The following is a 13,885-nucleotide window of genomic DNA, read 5'->3' as shown; positions in this document are numbered from 1 at the left end:
CTTGTATCCTAAATATTTCTGAAAACATCTCCTCAGGCCTGCATCATCTTTGCAACATTGCCATATTTTATCTTTGTTCATTTATTTATATGTCTCAGAATTTTATGCTCCTCACAGTATTTAGAGTTAATTATCTCTAATGTAAATAGATCCATGAACCACTCCTGAATACCTAATATCCAAGCATCTTAAAGCTTTATATAAGGATTTCAGAAACTGACTTCTGGGTTGGGCACGGTGGCTCATGTCTGTGATCCCCGCACTTTGGGAGGCTGAGGCAGGTGGATCATTTGAGGTCAGGAGTTCAAGACCAGCCTGGCAAACAAGGTGAAACCCCATCTCTAATAAAACACAAAAAATAACAGGTGGTGGTGGCATGCACCTGTAATCTCAGCTACTTGGGAGGCTGAGGCAGAAGAATTACTTGAACCCAGGAGACCGGGTTGCAGTGAGCCAAGGTCATGCTACTGTGCTCCAGTCTGGGAGACAGAGTAAGACCTTGTCCCAAAAAAAGAAAAGGAAACTGATTTCTGCCCAAATCTCCATCCATAGCCCTTTCCCCATCTGCCTTTTTCTCTGGAATTACTCAGCTGCTGGTAATGGCCCCCTCACCATTCCTCCTTTGCAGAGAAATACATACTCTCTTGGGAGGCTTCTCTCCCTCTCTTGTTGCTGCCTGGCATGTGCTCACCCTTTCCTGCCCTCTGCCTCACTTAATCTGGTGAACCTCACTCTCTAATTTTCAGCTCATGCATGGTCTTTAGGAAAGCCATCCCTGACAGCTTTTATGTTCCTTCCTTATACCCCAGTGCCTAACACTTAGCAGGAACTCAATAACTAATTATTTAGCAAAGTTAAGACTGTTTATACAAAGATGATTCAAAAGATTGTCCTCTACAGTCTAGCAGCAAAGGGGATCGACATGTAAAGACATGATGTGCAGTTCAGGTGGTAAAGTGACACTAGAAAAATTGACAAAGTACTAAGGGACCGCAATGAAACAGACACCTGTGTGTGTGGAGAAAGATAGCTAGAATCAAGGAAGACTTCATACAGCATTCTGAGCTTTTTTTTTTTTTTTCTTTTTCTGTTGTTGGAGACAAGTTCTTACTCTATCACCCAGGGTGGAGTGCAATGGCGTGAATGAGACTCACTGCAACCTCAAACTCCTGGGCTCGATGGATCTTCTCACCTAAACTTCTTGAGTGGCTGGGACTACAGGCACATATCACCATACCTGCCTAATTTTTTGTAGAGTCAAGGTTGTCTATGGTTCCCAGGCTGGTCTTACAGACTTGGCCTCGAGTAATTCTCCTATTTTGGCCTTCCAAAGTGCTGGGATTACAGATGTGAGCTATTATGTCCAGCCTACTTTCTTAGTCTTAAAAGATGAAATAGCAGGGGAAAACAGAATAGCAGGGGAAAACATTTGCAATGTAAAAAATGGTGTGCACACTAATTAAGATATAAACAACAATAATCTTGCAAATTATTAGTAAATGCCAACTCAATTAGTGTCTTGTTAAAAAGATGCTGTTAGGTACATTGTATATTTTGACTGTATTTCAAAATTTTGTTTTGTTTCCAACAGTTTTGTTGATTTATGTTGGGTGGAACAATTTGTGAGTGACCCTGAGATTTTGTATGGCTTGAACCTGGTGATATCTAGTGTCTCCCCAAGTGGTTTGTTGAAGTTTTGGATAATTAGAAGTATTTCTTAAAGAAGTAAATATTTCAGTGAAAATTAAGCTTCATTTAAACCCTCAAAATATAAAATACAAAGAAATGTTATTTTCTCTTTATTTTTATAAAGATTATAGTCTTTATCTAACTGTTCTTAGTTCATTTGAACTAAACCAATGAATTTGTCAACAGAACAAGCCTTACCAGTGGCTTCAGAGGACGAGCAACAAAGGCGTGAAAGAAGTGAAAAGAAGCAATCACAGGTATATGAAAATTTAAGTTTCTTGTTTAATATTAGGTTTTTTTTTTGCTTTAGTAGCAAAGCGTAGTCCAAATGACATGACCTTTTAGACTATACCTTTAGAATCCAATAGATCATAATTTTATATTTAATTTTAAAAACATTTTAACCAGTTATGAAACTTAAGATATTCTTACTATCTCTAGTAACTATTCATTATTCTGGTAATTCTTACTATCTCTAGTAACTCATAGCTGTCTTTACCCTTGGAATTGAGGCAAGAATTTTTCACAATTATCTTGCTCTTTTATTTGTATAATCTTACTCATAATACAGAAGGTAACATGAAATATTGGGTCATATTACTAAGGAATAGAAATTATGAACAATTTAATAACGATGGCCGCTGGGTTAAACTAGTGTTAAAGGAGTCATCATTTCCAGTGGTTCAAATGTTGCAGTTTTATATTGCTGGTCACCAGTGCTGAGGTTAAAGATTTATTCTGTTTTGTGGTCGCCAGTTGACTTCTGTGTCTGTGTTCATGGAGTGAATGGGGTCATAAAAGTCAACCCAGTTGCCTTTTAAGAGAATCCTACCTTGCAGAATGGGACCTTTGGTATCAGGTACAAACAATAACTTTATTTCAACATAAATACATAGTAAATATTACTAAAATTAAAAAAATCCAAACACTATCACTACTGGAACTTAAAATATATTAGAAGTGGGTATAAGCAGAAAATCCATCTAGATACATAACACTATCATAGTATATCATTTGAATTAGAATTTAAAATTTTGCTTCTCTTTCTTATTGGTGTTCAGTTTGGCTCTTAATAATTTAGTGTTTGCCTAGTCTTTAGTTAATCTTCAGAAGTATACATGCACTGTAGGGTCTCACTCTTTCTTGTATGCTGAGGTAAAGTCTTTGTAAGAGAGGAAGCTTTTATAATACTACCTATCATCTTTGAATCCATTTCTGGTAGACTTTACACATAATGCATTAAGTTTAGTCCAAACAAACACTGAGAGTTCAGCTTGCCGGTTTATGTTTCTGTCCTATGTTAAGCCAAGGCAAGTTATTTTTCACTTTTTAGTTACAATCCCATAATTTAAGAATGGCAACACATAGATTAAGTTTCACAGTTAAATTTTAATTATTTTCTAATATTTCTTTGTTTATACTTGATTAAAGCTAATTTTAGAACATGCACTCTGACAGAAAAGACATCTGAGAGACAAAACAAGCAAATTTGTTTTCCATTTTGCACCTGCCCCCCCAAAAAAAAAAGCCTCAAGAACCAGAACTGGGTAAGAATTGTGATAAAGGGAATCTATCTGTATATTCACGACTTTCTTTAAAATTCATTACAAACAAGTTCAAGCTGAATATTGGTGAAAGTTTTGAAAACTCCAGAATTACTGCTTGCCCTGAGGAAGAGCTTCTACATAGTAACTCTAAAGAGGGACGAACGAAAAAGGAGTGCCCTCTGATCTGATGAATCAGGTCCCTGATTGAGAGGAGGAAGATGCATCTGGAGGGTCTAACTCTGTGGCATTCCAGGCAGCGCCTGAACAGAGGAAGCCCATGTCAAATGTCTTTTTATTCCATTCACACTCCAGGTCCCTGACATACACTTACCAGTCATCTTCTAAGCTTCATTTAAATGAAAATAAATCAGACTATAAAAATGATAACAAACCAGACACATAGCTTGTTTCTAACAGAGATGATGAAAATTTTTGTAATGATACAGAAACTGAAACATTAAGGAACCCAGTAGTTATGATTGAAATGAAAGATGATTAAGAGTTTCACATGCAAATGGCAAAAAATGTAAACCCAAATACCACTAATTGGAAATTAGACATTAGGCATTGGCCTCAGTCTAGAGATCCAGAAAGTCTTTTTGATTTGTGGTTTACCCACCCCAAAGAAATGAAGCATATGATTCAGGTAGAAAGCCACAGTATTTCTGCTGCTACAGATACTTATAAAAACAGAAAACCAATACAGTGCTTACTCCAGAAGCCACTATATGACAATCCCAGTGCTAATAACTACAAAAGCATGAATCTTGAATTATAAAATGTGGGTTTATTCTTTGCCACATAGTGAGAGAACATCAAAAATATAGCTAGAAGACACAGCAAGATATTCCAAGGTCACCAACATGGCACATGTATACATATGTAACAAACCTGCACGTTGTGCACATGTGCCAGAACTTAAAGTATAATAATAGTAAAAAAGAATGAGGTAGCATGTTACAAGTTGAGTTCCTGGCTTTGGAGAAAGAGAAAGTCCAACTTCAAAAAGACAGAGTTTCACTTGCTGCTTCTTTTTTCTCTTTATCAATTATTTGATTTAGTCAGATTTTCTATTCAAGAAAATCTCGTGTACAGTTACTGTGGGGTTATCTAAATATGTAATTATGTGTCAAAGTAGATTATTTTTTCTATCTAAATAATGGTTCTGGAGAATGTTCTCATAATGTTTGTTCATTAATCAACCTAAGTCTCACTATCAGTCTTCCAAGTGGCGTATGAGCTGGCAAACTAATTCAGCCATATACCATGTGACCTTCTGAACCAGATCAACATAAAGAAATAAGCTCTAGATTCTAGATTCTTTTTTCTGTATTCATTTAGAGATGAATTACATTTATTTAATGTTAGAATGGTAATACAATGGGAGGGAAGCAATGACTGAGACGAGCCACAAAAACACATCTAGCCTTGAGAGTTGCAACGAATATTCCCAGCCAAATGAGTCTGTTTAATGTGTTTTCATACATGCAAGTTTATCTGCTTAGCTCAAACTGTTTGAACTTATAGTCCCATCATGGTTATTTCCAATATTTTGAAAACAAATATATACTTCCACATATTTAAAAAAATCACCACTCTCCAATATTTCTGTTGAATGAGACCTTACATTATGTTGTTTAATAAAGTATGGTAAGTTTTGGCGTGTATGATTTTTATCATGTAAGAAGCATAATTTCTTAGCCAAAAATTTAGCCTTTGACTCTTCAGTAGAAAGTTGAGTTCTGTACATTGTGTTCTAAAGATAGACAAAAATCTAGAGATTTTCTTCTTTCAAAGTAAAAGCAGATGAGGCCTTTTTCCACCCTCTGAGGTATTAAATTGCTTTGCTCAAGTTAGTCTTTTAATATTTTAATTTGATAAATTTATCTGGTAATTTATGTAATTCAGCAATATGGAATTGTATCATGTTATATGGTGCCATGAAATGCTAGTGAATGCTACCTCAAGAGCTCTGGATGAAACATTTAATATGTCTTGGTTGGTTTGACTCCCATTATCAGTAGATAATGGGGCTAAAGTAGGTAACTGTACCATATGTTTTCCACCTATAAACTTTTGTGGTAATAGAATGCGAAATCTGGGAAGCATGTCGGTTTCCAGAATCCTGCACTAGAAACTCAGCAGTTTCACTCTGCTTCTTGTGTTGTGGCAAACTTTGGTTCCCATAGTTCAGGAAGCACCTTTACTTTTTTGATATCCCAGGATTCAAAAAAAAAAAAAAGATAAAAGGCACTGCAGAAAAGAATAGCTTAGTGCAGAAAAGGGAAAACTTCTTTACTGTTCCTGAAGCCCTACAAAGTCACATCCTCTTAATCTGTCTATTTCATGTAAAATCCAGGTGGTAAAGACAGAAGACATATGTTATGCCTGTGTCTTTTTATTTCTCTGTTTCTGCCAGTCAGATAGCATAAACTTTTATGTCAGATAGCAAAGAGTGGATGGGAATAAAAGCACAAAATGGAGAAGAGGCCTTTTTAAAATTTTGGAAAATTCTTCCATTCACTCAAACAGAAATGAGCAGACTTGACAAAAATTTCAATGATAAAATGATGAGTACCTTATAATTATAATAATTATGTATAATGATAAAATTAAAGTAAGCACAAAATACCTTTATCATTAAAATGGTGATAGTTAACCTGAATCAAGTGAAAAAATCAGGGAAAAAGTTCTTTTTATTGAATAAAATAATAATTAGTATTCATAGTACTTTTATTAAAGGTCAAAGAAGGAAATAATACATACAAAAGTGAAAACATACAACTATCAGAAAATGTATGTCATAGTACATCTTCTGCTGCTGCTGACAGATTAACCCAACAAAGAAAGATTGGGAAAACATATCCTCAGCAATTTCCCAAGAAACTGAAGGAAGAGCATGATAGGTAAGTAAGCCTATAGCAGTGTGTTTGTTTTGTTTTGTTTTGTTTGGGTTTTTTTTTTTTTTTTGAGATGGAGTTTCTCTCTTGTTGCCCAAGCTGGAGTGCAATGGTGTGTTCTCGCCTCACTGCAACCTCTGCCTACTGGGTTCAAGTGATTCTCCTGACTCAGCCTCCCTAGTAGCTGAGATTACAGGCATGTGCCACCATGCCCGGCTAATTTTTTGTATTTTTGGTAGAAATGAGGTTTCACCATGTTAACCAGGCTGGCGTGGAACTGCTGACCTCAGGTGTTCTGCCCATCTCAGCCTCCCAAAGTGCTGGGTTTACAGGAGTGAGCCACTGTGCCTGGCCACCTATAGCAGTATTTCACAGGAGATAATTGTCATTGTGCTATAAACTAATTCAAAATTGGACTAATATTCCTTATGATTAACAAGTTTTATATTTTTACCTGGGATGTTTAGCCCTGCCTGGTAATCAGAAAAATGTAAATTAACATAAAATAAGATATATTTTGTAAAGTCATGCTGATATTTAAAAAGTAATTACTCATGTTGGCAAATGTGAGGAAAAAGGCTTTCTCATACACTGTTGGTATATGAAATTGGTAAATTATTTCTGAAGGGTAACTTAGTGCTGTGTATCAAAATTTCAAATAACCTGACATCCCTTTAACTCAACAACTCCACTTCTGGGACTAGATTTCCCAGGAAAACATAACTTGTGTAAACATACACACACTTATTAAGGGCATTAATTATATATTACACATAATGAACAATAGGCTAATACATATATAAGAAGGTGAATTGAAAGTATTAACAAAGAATTATAAAAAGTGTGGGGTAACAGACGTTAGACTCTTTAGCCTAGTTTTGGATGACAGTCATTTGCAGATAGTTTTTGTGAGAGACATCTTACTCTGTAAATCATTTGGAGAGACACCCGCAATATTTCATAAAGATGAAAATTTATTTCTAGTGAACTTATACACTTGTCAATAAATAGTAACTTTAAAATTTTAGTTGATTGTAAATGACCTTTTCTAATTAGGGAGTAATTATGAGTGTGTGATTTGAAAAGGTAATTTTGAACTTGTAACTCCACTGAATTATCTCCAGTATCCTTTTTTATAATATATACTAGAGTGACTAGTAATAAAACCTTTAGCACGATATTCTTTCCTTACTACTTTTCAAGTATATGCATTCTTTTGAAGATGTTGAAGTGAGAAATTAAATATCTGAGAACTGCAAAGGAAAAATAATCCAGAACATAGAAATTTTATTAGGATAATAACATCTGCAGAGGTAGATAACAGGATGAACTCTTTATTTTTTAACAAAATGAATTTTAAGATAAATGTCTTTATCTGCAGATGCACCTTAAAACAAGAAAATGAAGAAAAAACAAATGTTAATATGCTGTACAAAAAAAATAGAGAAGAATTAGAAAGGAAAGAGAAACAATATAACAAAGAAGTTGAAGCAAAACAACTTGAAGCAACTGTTCAATCACTAGAGATGAAACCGAAGACTGCAAGAAATACTTCAAATCAGGTAAATCAATCTTTGGTAAAAATTCTATATTTTAAACTTTATTTTATCAATGTTACTTATAATATCCACTTGATTTAATATATATTATTTAGGTAAAAAACAAACCAGAAATGTTATCTCATTTTTAAAAATGAGTGATGACACTTACAGGTAACAATTATTAATATTTATTATAAATCTTGGCATCCACATAGGATATTATTTTATTACAAAGAGCTTTTGAAAACAATAATATGCCATAATATATACTTAGTGATAACCTATTGATAAAGATTTTGTTCCCAGTAAAATTGTTCCTTGTACTTTCCCCTATTTCATATTGATTACTGTACCTAATATTATAAAGAGGAAACAGAAATTATTGCAATCACAAATAATCTCATGATATTCTTAGAAGAGCTCTATAAATTTTATTTACCACTGGTGTTTTGAAATAAAAGTTTTCTTTCGTATGGATATATTTACACCACAGAAGTAACTGTGATCTGTTGGAGAACTAGAAGTAGAGTCAGAAGTCCTGGGGAAAATCCTGTAGCTTGCTTATATTTTAAACCTTTCTTTCTCAAAATTATGGTAACTAGATGAGTTCATCAATGAATGTATATAGGAGTGACTAGTATAATGTCTAGATTTATGATTTAGTAAATGTAATTCTTATAACTGACTATAAAAGTGTTAAAAAAGAGTCAAATTGAAATAGAATGTTATCAGTGAAACAGAACTGTAATAACTCTGGGAAATTTTATCTATCCAAATAATGTGTGAACTAAGGTTCTTACTATAGGGTGGTGTATAGGTTAGATTTCAAAGTGTAAATGCAATTTTTTGACATTTTAATTTAGTCAAATTTAATTTATACTTTTGAGTTTGTTGTAATTCAGGGAAAGGCTTTTCCAATTCTGAAATTCTTAAAAATTCTCTGCTGTGCATGTGTGTGTGTGTGTGTGTTTACTTTTATAAATTCATTGACTTTAAATAAATTTCTGAACTTTTTGGAATTTATGCTCTGTAAGGTTCAAAATTTTGCTTCAACTTTTTCTCCAGTTGGGTATCCACTTATGGTAACCTTTTTAGTGCATGGATGTGCAGGTTATTCTTTAACTTCAGAGGTAATCATAATATTTTATTGAGTACTAGCTAAAACTTTCTTTTGTTTTATTTAGGATTTTCATAATCATGAAGAAATGAAAGATCTGATGGATGAAAATTGCATTTTGAAGACAGATATTGCTATACTCAGACAGGAAATATGCACAATGAAAAATGACAACCTGGAAAAAGAAAATAAATATCTTAAGGACATTAAAATTGCTAAAGAAACAAATGCTGCCCTTGAAAAGTGTATAAAACTCAATGAGGAAATGATAACAAAAACAGCATTCCGGTATCAAGAAGAGCTTAATGATCTCAAAGCTGAGAATACAAGGCTCAATTCTGAACTGTTGAAGGAAAAAGAAAGCAAGAAAAAACTGGAAGCTGAAATTGAATCTTATCAGTCTAGACTGGCTGCTGCTGTAAGTAAACACAGTGAAAATGTGAAAACAGAAAGAAACCTAAAACTTGCTGCTGAGAGAACACAAGATGTTTCTGAACAAGTAAAAATGAGTTCTGATATTTCCGAAGTAGAAGATAAGAATTAGTTTCTTACTGAACAACTTTCTAAAACGCAAATTAAATTCAATACCTTAAAAGATAAGTTCCGGCCGCCGCCGCCGCTGCAGCCTGCTGGGCTGGAGGAAGCGGAGCTGGTGCTGTCCCGGCTCTCTTGTAGGGAAGGAACTGAGGGGGCGTTGTTGGGTGGGTGCTCCTGGTGAGAGGAGTCCACTCCATGCGTGCGGGCGGAGGCCGTCCCCCGAGAGCCGCTGACATGAAGAAAGACGTGCGGATCCTGCTGTTGGGAGAACCTAGAGTTGGGAAGACATCACTGATTATGTCTCTGGTCAGTGAAGAATTTCCAGAAGATGTTCCTCCCCGGGCAGAAGAAATCACCATTCCAGCTGATGTCACCCCAGAGAGAGTTCCAACACACATTGTAGATTACTCAGAAGCAGAACAGGGTGATGAACAACTTCATCAAGAAATATCTCAGGCTAATGTCATCTGTATAGTGTATGCCGTTAACAACAAGCATTCTATTGATAAGGTAACAAGTCGATGGATTCCTCTCATAAATGAAAGAACAGACAAAGACAGCAGGCTGGAGTGCAGTGGCGGGATCTCGGCTCGCTACAACCTTCACCTCCTAGGCGCCTGCCTTGGCCTCCCAAAGTGCTAAGATTACAGCCTCTGCCTGCCCGCCACCCTGTCTAGGAAGTGAGCAGCATCTCTGCCTGGCTGCCCCGTCTGGAGGTGAGGAGCGTCTCTGCCCGGCCGCCCCATCTGGGAATTGAGGAGCGCCTCTGCCCGGCCGCCCCATCTGGGATGTGAGGAGTGCCTCTGCCCGGCCGCCCCGTCTGGGAAGTGAGGAGCGCCTCTGCCCGGCCACCCCATCTGGGATGTGAGGAGCCCCTCTGCCCGGCCGCCCCATCTGGGAAGTGAGGAGCGCCTCTGCCCAGCCGCCACCCGGTCTAGGAAGTGAGGAGCGCCTCTGCCCGGCCACCCCATCTGGGATGTGAGGAGCGTCTGCCCGGCTGCCCTGTCTGGGAATCGAGGAGCGCCTCTGCCCGGCCGCCCTGTCTGGGAAGTGAGGAGCGCCTCTACCCGGCCGCCCCATCTGGGAGGTGTACCTAAGAGCTCCGAAGAGACAGTGACCATCGAGAACGGGCCATGATGATGATGGTGGTTTTGTTGAAAAGGGGGAAATGTGGGGAAAAGAAAGATCAGATTGTTACTGTGTCTGTGTAGAAAGAAGTAGACATAGGAGACTCCATTTTGTTCTGTACTTAGAAAAATTCTTCTGCCTTGGGATGCTGTTAATCTATAACCTTACCCCCAACCCCGTGCTCTCTGAAACATGTGCTGTGTCAACTCAGGGTTAAATGGATTAAGGGCGGTGCAAGATGTGCTTTGTTAAACAGATGCTTGAAGGCAGCATGCTCGTTAAGAGTCAGCACCACTCCCTAATCTCAAGTACCCAGGGACACAAACACTGCCTAGGAAAACCAGAGACCTTTGTTCACGTGTTTATCTGCTGACCTTCTCTCCACTATTATCCTATGACCCTGCCACATCCCCCTCTCTGAGAAACACCCAAGAATGATCAATAAACATTAAAAAAAAAGGTACAAGAAAAAAAAAGATAAGTTCTGTAAGACAAGAGATACTCTCAGAAAAAAGTCATTGGCTTTAGAAACTGTACAAAACGACCTAAGCCAAACACAGCAGCAAACACAGGAAATGAAAGAGATGTATCAAAGTGCAGAAGCTAAACTCAGTAAATCCACTGGAAAGTGCAACTGTGTAGAAGAGAGGATATGTCCACTCCAACGTGAAAATCCATGGCTTGAACAGCAACTAGTTGATGTTCATCAGAAAGAGGATCATAAAGACGTAGTAATTAATATCCAAAGAGGCTTTATTGAGAGTAGAAAGACCTCATGCTAGAAGAGAAAAATAAGAAGCTAATGAATGAATATGATCATTTAAAAGAAAGTCTCTTTCAATATGAGAGACAGAAAGCAGAAACAGTAGTAAGTATCAAGGAAGATAAATATTTTCAAACTTCTGGAAAGAAAATTTAAACATTTGGTTCTGGATATATGTTGAACCTAGTTGAATATAAAAATCAGTAGATAAAAAGTGTGTTTACTATACTGTATAATTCCATTTACATGAAGCATCCAGAAAAGAGAAACGTATAGGTACAAAAAGTAGATTAATGTTTGTGAAGGGCTGGGGCTGGAAGCTGGTAGTGACTGCTAATGGGCGTGAGGGATCTTGCAGTGATGGAAATGCTCTAAAGTTGGATTGTAGAGATGGCTGCACAGCTCAGAAAATGTACTAAAAATCTTTTAACTTTATGTTAAAACAGATACATTCTATAGTATGTAAATTATATTTCAACAAAGCTTTTTGATTTTAAAAAAAAGGGAAAAATGTGTTTACTACATCAGCTTAGAAACATACCTTGTTTCCATAGCGGTGAGAGATGATTTACTTTGAGAGAAGACATTGTGTCACCTATGACATTTTATTAGGCACAGAGTCATATTTTAAGGTAGATAGTCCTGTAGTGCTGAAATAATAATTTTAATGTCTTTATGTTGCCACATGTTAAGACCATGATGAAGGTATAAATGGAAATGTTTACACCTGAAATGAGTATTTTCAAATTAAAATTTAATTAAGTGATTTGCTTCAACACTTAATTCTAGATTTCCCAGATGAACTGAAGTGTATTGCATGTCTTGTAATATCTTGCTTTAAGTAGTTTTTTATATATTTTAGTTGGTATAGCTTTATTATTATTCATATTAATTTAACTTAAATCTGAAAATATGTCAGTCTCAAATCACATATTTTTATGACCACGTAATGTTTTAAAGGCACCTACTTGTTATAAAATTATAATTTAGGGTAAATGTGGTAAATTTTAGCAAAACTATATTTGATTTCGTCTTCCCACTGGTATTCATAATTTACTTTGAATATTTTTATTATAATTAGCTCATAATTTTTTTTTCAAGGCTCAATGACTATCATTTGAATATAACTTCGTCCAGTACAAAGATACTGTAGCTGCCTGTGATTTATGAGTTAGGCATTAGTTCCCCATTTTCAGACTAAAGAGGGGTGGCAGGCTTCACGTACAGTGGGAATGGAGTAATTACAGGAGGGAGTTGTAGGAGCTTGAAGTCAGAGAGGGAGGTAGAGGCCTGTTTACCTAGGGCCTCAAAGGCCATTGGAATTTTACTTTTATTCTGAGACAGGAATCTGTTGGAAGGATTTGAACAGTTGATTGAATATGTTAGGAACTTTGAGGTTGAGTTGAGCTTCTGAGATGATTGAATGGTGGGATCAATCGGTTATATTAAGAGAATACCAATTTGGCAGGAGGATAACACATTCTGCATCCCTCACTGAATTCAGTAATAAATGAAAATGTGTGCATGTGATTAAAAGAAGGTGAACTGATGTGTGTGAGATAATTTTCAAAGTAGGTATGAGTTAAATATTATTAACATAATTTAATAATAAGGCAATTTATAAAATCAGTAACAAAAATATTTTATCAGGTGGTTGTGAGACAACTTCAACAAGAAGTGGCTGACAGTGTAAAAAAATTAATGACGTTAGAGTCTCCACTGGAAGGTATATCATGTTGTCACATTAATTTGGATGAGACACAGGCCTCAAAGAAGAAATTATTTCAAGTGGAAATTCAAGTATGTATGGAATTTAACATGTTGACAGTTATTCTGTAGCTGGTTGAATTACATAACATGTTTTAGGATACTAATTTTGGCAGAAGCTTGATTTTGTACTTTCATTATAATTAATTATTTCCATTTTACTATCTTTATAATGTACTTTTTTTTTATGTTGTGACTTTTGTTCTACCATTTTGAAAAAGGATTGCATACCTTTTCTCTTACAATATGTACCCTTGGAAAAGTTGATAATTATACATCATTCCTCAGAGAAAATTGACTTTTTCCCTGTTAAACATATTTTCAAGTAATTTTTGTATTGCTATGATGAGGCAGGCCAGATTAAATCAGAGGACAATGTTTAATGGAATGTTCCAGAAAATTGTCTTATTTCTTCACTTTTGTGAAAGGACACAGAATCTGTGTCTATTTCACAGATTCTAAGTTAACTTGTATAGAAAGGGCATTATACTATTCTTTGAAATGTACATGTTTTATGTCAATTTACAAACTATTTGAAAAGTTAGGCATTTTCTTTATTTACCTTTTATTTAAAATATACTATAAAAGTATAGAAATATTTAGATCTGATATAGTATGTACATCAAAAATTGAGAGCTGAGAAAATTATCTTGATCCTGCCATTGTATTTTAAAAACAGTTTCACTGAGATATAATTCATGTATCAGACAGGTCAACCATTTAAAACGTGCAACTCAGTATCTGTTAGTATATTCACAGCATTTTCATCACCCTGAAAAGCAATGCCACATCTCCTAGGCATGACTGCAGCCTTCATCCATGTCCCTCCACCTACCCGTATTGTAGGCAAACACCATCTACTTTTGTCTCCATAGGTTTGCCTGTTCTGCATATTT

The 13,885-nt window shown here is 35.9% G+C and overlaps 1 protein-coding gene across 1 annotated transcript in view; it reads left to right on the top strand.

Annotated features, from left to right (window-relative positions):
* LOC101137900 (ankyrin repeat domain-containing protein 18A) overlaps positions 1 to 13,885 on the top strand; it is an 81,425-nt gene that overhangs the window by 46,904 nt on the left and 20,636 nt on the right. Inside the window, 5 exon segments of the mRNA XM_063697295.1 lie at positions 1,876 to 1,946; positions 8,862 to 9,402; positions 10,949 to 11,221; positions 11,224 to 11,327; positions 12,873 to 13,057. Of these exon segments, the coding sequence (XP_063553365.1) occupies positions 1,876 to 1,946; positions 8,862 to 9,402; positions 10,949 to 11,221; positions 11,224 to 11,327; positions 12,873 to 13,057 (1,174 nt within the window).

Source organism: Gorilla gorilla, chromosome 14, assembly GCF_029281585.2.
Source record: "Gorilla gorilla gorilla isolate KB3781 chromosome 14, NHGRI_mGorGor1-v2.1_pri, whole genome shotgun sequence".
NCBI classification, from domain to species: Eukaryota; Metazoa; Chordata; class Mammalia; order Primates; family Hominidae; genus Gorilla; species Gorilla gorilla.
Note: the sequence above shows the minus strand (reverse complement) of the source record. Positions and strands in the feature narration are given on the sequence as shown.